At 44.2% G+C, this 8,641-nt stretch overlaps 2 protein-coding genes across 2 annotated transcripts in view; both read left to right on the forward strand.

Annotated features, from left to right (window-relative positions):
- On the forward strand, positions 1-2,239 carry LOC137885954 (FH1/FH2 domain-containing protein 1-like). The gene is made up of 6 exons (XM_068728320.1): positions 1-58; positions 864-983; positions 1,072-1,233; positions 1,341-1,603; positions 1,705-2,030; positions 2,123-2,239. The coding sequence occupies exons 2-6, from the start codon at positions 900-902 to the stop codon at positions 2,149-2,151; spliced, it is 864 nt and encodes a 287-aa protein (XP_068584421.1). The 5' UTR covers positions 1-58; positions 864-899; the 3' UTR covers positions 2,152-2,239.
- A 616-nt stretch (positions 2,240-2,855) lies between these two features.
- Positions 2,856-8,641, forward strand: part of LOC137885843 (heterogeneous nuclear ribonucleoprotein C-like) — a 6,546-nt gene continuing 760 nt past the window's right edge. The window contains exons 1-7 of the mRNA XM_068728147.1: positions 2,856-2,981; positions 5,284-5,337; positions 6,695-6,744; positions 7,307-7,554; positions 8,175-8,247; positions 8,368-8,415; positions 8,607-8,640. Coding sequence (XP_068584248.1) covers positions 5,317-5,337; positions 6,695-6,744; positions 7,307-7,554; positions 8,175-8,247; positions 8,368-8,415; positions 8,607-8,640 — 474 coding nt within the window. The 5' untranslated portion in view covers positions 2,856-2,981; positions 5,284-5,316. The remainder of the gene's footprint in view (positions 2,982-5,283; positions 5,338-6,694; positions 6,745-7,306; positions 7,555-8,174; positions 8,248-8,367; positions 8,416-8,606; position 8,641) is intronic.

The following is an 8,641-nucleotide window of genomic DNA, read 5'->3' on the forward strand; positions in this document are numbered from 1 at the left end:
TCTGAACTCCCGGCTTCAGCTGTGGGCCTTCGCTCTGGACTACGACTCCTTGGAGAGGGTAAGTGAAAGTGGCATGTGTGATGGAGACTATAAGGATGGATCAATCAACAGCATTTTTGTAAAGAAGGATCGTCTGTTTTGCTACCCTTTACAATCCCAAAGAATTGGTCTGGATCCACCGGTAGAAGTTTTTATTTGGGTCGCCAATTAGATATTTAACATTTATATCTGCAGTACACTTTTGAGCCACATGAGGGAGCCTGACTGTTCATATTGGTCTAATAAGTGTAGCCTATAACATTGAGTCAAGTTTGTTTTACTAACGAGAGGAAATGAAAATGATGAGCTTGCTAACTCCACCTTATTGCATTTATTTGGGCTCATTTATTAAGTATGTAACGTGTGTGTAAACGGTTTCACGCATGCATATTTTATTAAACTGAAATCTCTTCACAATGACTGTTTTATGTATTCAAGATGATATAAGGCGATGCAAAAATGGCTGTAAAAATAGTTTGGAACGTTCATTTACGCCCAAATTCGCTCTTCTCGCGATTTGCAGAGAAGGCCTGTATCGTGAATTGGGTCGCGGTGGTTTGTCATTTCAAAAAGTTTGGGAAATGATGCAAAAGTCATTCAATCGACTCGCTTCTGGTAGAAACTGCTACACTTTCATGAGAAATAAAAACCGGCTCAAGGTAGTTGGCGTGAGCTGCATCATCAAGAACGTCCACCGTCGCAATCCTGTAGAAACCCGTGATGACTTCCATCCATCCAAACCATGTCACCAGACTGAAAAACAACACATGGATGCGATGGCTCACCTACTCACATGAATCACCACATTGTCGTCCTCGCGACAGGAAATCGCCGAGCCTCTCTTCCACCTGAAGTTGGCCATGGAGCAGCTCGCGGCCAGCCAGACCTTCAGATGCATTCTAGCGACGGTGTTGGCGATCGGCAACTTTCTCAACGGATGCAAGGTGAGTCATCCCAATCTTCATTCTCCATCTTTAATAAATGTTTTTTTTTTCTTTCCAACTAAATTCTACTCAATTTGAATATGCCCAGGCGCGGGGTTTTGAGCTGAGTTACCTGGGGAAGCTGTCCCAGGTGAGGGATACGCACACTCGCCAGCCGCTGCTGCTCCACGTCTGCGTGCTTCTGCTGCAGCTCTACCCGCAGTCCACTGACCTCCACTCCGACATCACTGCCGTCACCAAAGCTGGCAAGGTTGGTCTTGAGTGTGCATTTGAGTAAGAAGAAGAAACAAAAAAGGAACCATGGTTCCCTTCTGTGGATCCGCTACAAAACGTCCCGTCTCTTTCTCTTCTCTGCAGTTCGACTACTCCCTGGTCCAGTCCGACCTCGCGCAGCTGGAGGCCCTGTGCAAAGCATCATGGGAGCAGCTTAAGATGTTGGACAAGGCAGAGGAGAAGAGGAAAGGAGGGAAGGTGGAGAAGAGGAGAGGAGGAGGAGGAGGAGGAGGAGGTGAGGCCCCGGCCGCGGAGGGATCGCTCCGTCACCGGCTGCCGCGGATTTTAAAAGAGTGCGAGGAGAGGCTGAAGGTCCTGAGAGCCGTCCATCGCCGGGTCATCAACAGGTGTGAGCGGTTCATTTCATTATGTTGACGTTTTTTGGTGCAAAGTTTTGTTGTGGTCCAGGTTTAACTTCTGGACTAAAGCTTTCCGTTTGCTCCTCCAGGTTCCACTCTTTCCTCTTATTCCTAGGCTACTCCCGAGCCATGGTGAGGGACACCAAAGCGGAGGACTTCTGCAAAACCATCAGCGACTTTTCTCTGGAGTACAGGACCACACGGCAGGCCGTCGTCCTGCGGAGGGAGAGGGAGCGACAGAAGGGCGGAGCAGAAAGCCCGAACACGCCCGTAGGCAGGAGGAAACGTCAGCAAACTCCAACACAGGAGGACGAGGAGCAGTGCAGGCTGGAGGAAGTGCTGAGAACTCCCGAGTCCACCTCCAGACTGGACGTCACTCTGCCTCGAGCTCGCAGGAGGACGGCTGACGTCCAAGGTGCTCTATGCACGCTCGTCTTCTTTCTCTCTTTATTCACAATGTGTCCTGTACTGAACCCATGTTTATTTATTTATTTATTTATTCCTCAGGTCCAATCTCACGGAGAATGAAATGGTGACCCTGCTGATGTACCTTCAAGAGCCGCGCAGTCACGTTTGTGATAGAAAGTAAAAATAATGTTTGTTATTGTTATTTATGACATTTGTTTTGTTAAACGTGACGTTTTTTGCAGCACAACATTTTTTTTTTAAATTAAAATATTTATATATATATATATATATCAATATATATATCAATATATATATATATATAAATATATTTATAGCCTAAAAGCTATGGTGAAACCAAAAATCTGTTTTAGACTAGCTGTCTTCCACTTCCTTATGTACATTATGTTAAGTTGTATTCTGCATTGTTACATTGTATTAATAACATGTGTTACTTTGTATTAAATTGCTACATTGCATTCTATCATGTGTCCCATATGTGTGAAAAACATAAACGCATCCTATATATTTACTGTATATATATATATAAATATTTATATCAAATATCAACTTTTTAAACCTGAGAAATAATGGTCCTTTAATGGCCTGAAGAAGGTGTGGGCAGAGCTTAAACTGACGTATATTAAGAGTGTTATTCAAACCAATGGCGTACAATGGCCTGGCGTGTGACGTCATCCGTGGAGCCGGACTGGCAAGCGCATCCGGCCAATCCGTGACGAGCACAGCCAACACATTGGCGGTTTCGAGTGTCCAATCAGGGGCCGTGACGCAGCGGTGGGCGTCACCCTCCGTCCGTTGTGTGCGTGCCGTAGAGACGACGCCATTTCGTGTCCACTGTTTCAAGGTGATACAATCAGCCTGCCGAGCCGTTAACGGGGATCTTTACCTACTCAAGTAAAAACAGCGTTGACTTTTACTCATTTTTAGTGTTAAGCTCCTGGTGAGTATTTTTAACCGAGAGATTTTTTCCCCCCCTATATTTTTTTTTTTTATTTTTTTTTCGACTTTGAAACCTCTTTGGGACTTTTTTTTTCGGTTTTCATTTTTAATGCATTTTTTTTGTTCCTGGCTGGTATTCCTGAGACTGTTGTTGAGCTTTATGTAGGTGGCGTACATTTTGTGTTGTGCATATTTGAGCTGCGCAGAAACTAAACTAGTGTGAAGTAGCTTCCGCGACAAGATCTTCTTCTTTTTTTTTTTTTTTTGCTTTTGTTTTTCAAACGAGACATTTTAAGACTCCATTTTTCTCTCGCAGGGCTGCTGTGTTTACCTCGTTTGTTTATCTGATGTGTGGTCGTGTTTTCGAGGAAAAAGAAAGATGGAAGCTGGTTCCAGTCTTGTCTGCTCGCCCTTTTTCTGGAGGCTTTTCTTTTTTTATATCTCGTGCCGTGTTTTGCCTCCACCTGTAACTTGACGTGCAAGTCGTGTGAAATTGACTCCATGAGACGTTTCCTTGGTGATTTTGGTGTGTTTTCTGCAGCAAATCTTTCACGAGTGATGTATTTTTTTTCAGGCAAGATGTGTCTCTCTCTCCCCCCCCCCCCCCCCCCTCAATGACGAGTGGGGCGTTCTTTTTTTTCTTTTTTTTTCTTAAAGGAACATTAACACCTGGCAGTGCCGTGTAGCATTGGTGTGACAGATTTTGGGGCATTTTTTGGGGGTAATTCTGCTATCATTTTTTTTTAAGTTTAATTTGCAGATTTAGAAACCCCTCATTCATTAGCAGTGTGCACTGAGCTGTGGCGCGAGGCCTACAGAGGGGCCTGCAGTAAGCTGCGTGCCTGTACCTTTTTAAATTCCTCTGCTCGTGACCTGTCGCGTTATGGCTCCATGACGGATCAGTTGTTTACATGTGTGTGTGTGTGTGTGTGTGTGTGTGTGTGTGGGAGAAAACCCGTCTTACAGGAGGTTTATTGTGGGGGAATCAGGGTAGACTTGCAGTTGTTGATGCCCCCCTGCAGGATCCCAGCCCCCCCCTCCCCCCCGTCCTCTGGAAGCGTCCTTGAGGCCCTCTAGGGGCCCCTATATGTGCCACTTTATTTATCTGTAGAAGCATAAATAAGCAGGTTGTTATTGCAGGTAAACAGTCATTTAGTACATTTTATTATCTACTTTATTTTGAATCCATTCACTCATTTTTTTTGTTTTTTTTGTTTGCATGATCTTTTGAATTCCTCTGGACAAATGATGTGCCGACCCAGACAGTGTTGTTGTTCACCTGCTGGACTAGATTACTACTGGTTTGGTTTTTGGAGAAGTTGACCCAGATGTGCAGATAGTGTGAGACTAGTATAAGAGTGTGATGAGCATTAGTTGGTTATTCGTTGGATAATTACGTTGTTTTATTTTGCAGTTACTTTCCTGCACAGTCTCTGGCTGACAGCTTTGTTTTTATTCTTATTTAATTACTAATTATTAAATAATTGGAAACAAAGAAATTCAACCTAAATCATAATATTTCTGCAAAAATGTTCATATTCTGTATAACTGAGGAGAGTAGATTTAGAGTTAATTGTTTTTATTTATTTTTACTGAAGATGTGTCATTGAGGGCGTTATTATTTGACTTTTTTATTATTTATTTAATATACTTATTTCCCTCTTTTGTTTTCCATATTTGTGGAAATAATACTTTTTTTACAATGGCCTCTTTTCTAATATTCCGTTTTTGTTTCCCCCCTGTTTAGTTTTTGAAGCCACTTTTTTGAACGGCGGCAAATCGTAAGTTGGTCTCAACCTCTTTTTTTTTTTTTTTTTTTTTTTTTGGTTTTGTTTTGTTTATTTTTCACCTCAACTTTTGCATCTTTTTTTTTTCTTCCCCCCCCCCCCCCCCCCTTTTTTTTTTTTTTTTAATCCACTTTTATTTCCACCCCTCTGTGATTCAGCCCATTCCTCCACTTTTGGATTTCCTAGAGCCAGTAGCATGTAGTGGTTATCTTTTTTTTCTTTTTTTTTTTGTGCTGTGAACGTAGAAGATCAAACTGCTACATTCTGACACTAGTTACACAAGCTCCTCCCACATGTTGATGATAATCCAATGCATAACTGTCGATCACCAGTAGCTAATGCTGAGTAACACTCCCTCCTGCACCGGGCCTTAAGGACTCGGTACCGGCGCTGACACAGGCACAGAATACCTGCTGCCTTTGCTTTGTAATTGTTTGTTTTTTTTGTCTTTTGAGTGCATGTCATTTGATGGAGTCAAATCTGGTCTATTACCCCCCTCCCCCCCCCCCCCCACAGAAAAACAGATACCTGCTCTTGATAATAACAATAATGTCACCATTATCACCGAAAGTAAGTTTGAACCCATTCAAATAAGCATGCTTCTGAATACCATGACGTACTAACACCTCCTGTAACGATTGTGTGATTTCAAGTCTCCTGTTCCTTTTAAACACCTCAGCAGAGTCGGTTCTAGAGTTTGCATTTCTCTCCCGATCACCAGTGACACTGAGCTAAACCTTCCTGGAAAGTCAGGATCACATCTCCTTTTTTATTGTAAATCCCCCATAATCTACAAAGCACACGGCTCCACCCACGTGTTTACGAAGCGCTTCCTGTCGTCGTGTCTCTCACAGTCTAAAGCACAAACACCCACAACCACCGACCATAAACCGAGAGTCAGGATTTCCACACCACAGCTCACACGATGAAGCCCAGATGAGGCTGAGGAACACTTGTTATTGGGGTGAACTATCATGCCGTGTGCTATGAAGGGACTCTTAGACGAGAGGAGCCATTTTTGGAATAAAAGCACTAGAAGGACCTTCCAACATGACAGCGCTGCAATAAACTCCACCTCTGTGAAGCTTACGTTCCGTTTATTGAGGTTTATATAAACATAAAAGGCTTTTAAGTGGAGAAAAGTCTGCCAAAGAGAAGTTTGGCTATTCTCCCAATAAATGTCTCCCTTTCCTTCAACACAAAAAACAAGATGGCCGCACAAGAGGTCAGCATTTTGTGTCCTGATGCGGAGAGAATGTCCCACAAAGAGGAGGAGGGGGGGGGCACACACACACACAAAATAAACACCTTCCAGTGAGGAAACGTCTTGATTTGTGAGGCTCTTCGGTGGCCGTCTTTCACGTCGTCGTCGCTTTATTGAACGATCATCGATCAAACCTTGAGTGTAAAGATTGATGTGGGTGGAGGTTCATGTGTCCAGTAGACCCTCACTCGAGGTCAAGAGGTCATTGAGCTTTGGCTCTGGAGGAAACGCAAAGTCTCCTCTGTGCTTCCCCACAGTCTCATATATAGATATATAGATATAGATATAGATAAACATACACGCTGAGGAAGGCTGCAGCTATGTCGTGTCGATTTAAAGCTCACGTCACGCGTGTTTTAATCAGGATTAAAATTGATCTTGTTGTTGTGAGCTTCAGAGAGGTGGTGCGTTCACTGCAGGGAGAATCCGTAGAACCAGGAAGTTGCCCCGTTTTCAAAAAATACAAACCACACATCCTGTTTTTTTTTTTTTTGTCATAACGAACAACCATTTATCCCCGCAGGTTGTTTTTCTTTCTTTTTTTTCATTTTTAGCTAGCAGCCCCTCGTCCCTGTTGAAGCACTTCTTGGGTTGTTTTGTTTTGTAGTAGGTGTTGTCCACAGTCTCTCATAGTTCCTTCGACGACCCTCTTCTCTCCAACAGACTCAGACAGGCAGGCAGACCTCCATCGACCCGAGTACAGACACAATGGAGTGAGTGCCGGCTGCTTCATGGCCCCCGATCGCACCGTCACACTGTATCCACGAGTAGAGCCTCCCCTTTGTGACACGCACACACACACACACACACACACGCGTCTATATATATATATATAGTGTGTGTGTGAGAGATGTGCTGAAGTGATCGTAATGACTTGATATAGACGGGGAATTAACAATAATTGATAATCGTAAAAGTGGAGCTAAAATGTTGAGGAATTTCTGCTTTTTCTCTATTTTACATGATTGTAAATTTTGAATTTATTTCATTTAATGAATAAAATAATTACAGTCCAAAGACGTCAACTTTTGTCTCTGCAAACTTTGCGATGGACATTTTGTAGACTAATAATTTGAATATTTATATAATATATATATATATTTAACAGCTGCAGTCTTTCACTTAAAGCCCCGTTGTTAAAGAGCTTCTCACGTTGGCCACGGTGCAGAGATAAGTTCTAGTGCGAGGAAATAAGAAAACTAAATCTCATATCTGCTACCTTTCCTTTCCTCTCCTCTCCCCCCACCCCCCCTCCCCCCTTGTCTTGGCGGTCAGCCCGATGGCCAGCAGTAACGTGACCAACAAGACTGACCCGCGCTCCCTCAACTCCCGCGTCTTCATCGGCAACCTCAACACCCTGCTGGTCACCAAGGGCGACGTGGAGGCCATCTTCGCCAAGTACGGCAAGATCGTGGGCTGCTCCGTCCACAAGGGCTACGCCTTCGTGCAGTACGCCAACGAGAGGAACGCCCGCAACGCCGTGGTCAGCGAGGACGGCCGCATGATCGTGGGACAGGTGCTAGGTGAGGAAGAGGAGGAGAGGAGGAGGTGGAGGAGGAGGAGGAGGAGGAGGAGGAGGTACAAAGCCTCAAGGAGTCCAGTCCTGAGCCTCGAAACAAATCAGTCCTTTTTTTATTTCCTGTTTCACAGAGGGCTGTGCTGCCCTCTAGTGCTGCGAACCAGGAATTTATAAAAGCGACAGTGGAAGGGTGACGCTTCCTTTTATGTTTTTTTACAGCAGACATTTTGACTAAAAGCACAGGTTTGATTCCATTTAGCTGCTTTGATTTCAGGCTCCTGGTTCGCCGCATGCTGATCTCTCTGGATCACTTGAATGGAGCGGAGCCATCGTTAGTGCGATTAGTGACACCTGTGCTGTTTCAAAATGTCTGCCGTGGGAAAGGCCGATCATTTCACACGAGTTATATTTAACTATATTTAACATCAACGCCTCTCGTATCACTAAAACTATTTTCTTAATCTGAATGTTCTGACCTGCGTCGGTCCTTCAAAAATAAAACGCCGCCAGGTGAAAGGGAAGGAGCGATGGAAACGTGTTAATTGACGCGTCACACCTCCGGGCTTCCTGACACGGCTCGTAGCTCCTCCCCCCTTGACGCTTGTGTTTGTGCACCTCCCGCAGACATCAACCTGGCAGGCGAGCCGAAACCTCACCGATCGAAGACGGTGAAGCGCTCCGCGGGAGACATGTACAGGTGTGTGTGTGTGTGTGTGTGTGTGTGTGTGTGTGTGTGTGTGTGTGATACGCAAAGTCAGAGCGTACTAACCTCACGTCTGTGGTTAACGCTTCTGTACCGTCTCTGCTCTGTCCACAGTTCATCTGTTGAGTTGGACTATGACTTCCAGAGAGATTACTATGACAGGTAACCTGTTCTGTATATTGTTTAAGGATAATTGATACCCATTTTTTGGGATTTTTTACCCCCTTAATGTGTAGTTGGGGTCAACTTGGGGCATTACTCAACAAACCCCCGTTTGAATTAAAGTTAAGTAGCTTTTTTTGTAGCGCAACAATCTTTTAAAAAAAATCAACTTTTTGTGTCTTTTGTGTCAGGATGTACTCTTACCAGTCCCGCGTGCCTCCCCCCC

The sequence above is a fragment of the Cebidichthys violaceus genome, unplaced genomic scaffold (genome assembly GCF_023349555.1).
Source record: "Cebidichthys violaceus isolate CVI_PGR_0920_01 unplaced genomic scaffold, fCebVio1.0.p SCAF_41, whole genome shotgun sequence".
NCBI lineage: Eukaryota > Metazoa > Chordata > Actinopteri > Perciformes > Stichaeidae > Cebidichthys > Cebidichthys violaceus.

What these genes read in the sequence shown, in the direction of transcription:
- LOC137885954 (XM_068728320.1), top strand. Translation starts at nt 900, where the DNA reads ATGGAGCAGCTCGCGGCCAGCCAGACCTTCAGATGCATTCTAGCGACG. An exon ending in ACTTTCTCAACGGATGCAAG is followed by an intron (nt 984 to 1,071) that starts GTGAGTCATCCC and finishes GAATATGCCCAG; the next exon opens with GCGCGGGGTTTTGAGCTGAG. An exon ending in CCGTCACCAAAGCTGGCAAG is followed by an intron (nt 1,234 to 1,340) that starts GTTGGTCTTGAG and finishes TCTTCTCTGCAG; the next exon opens with TTCGACTACTCCCTGGTCCA.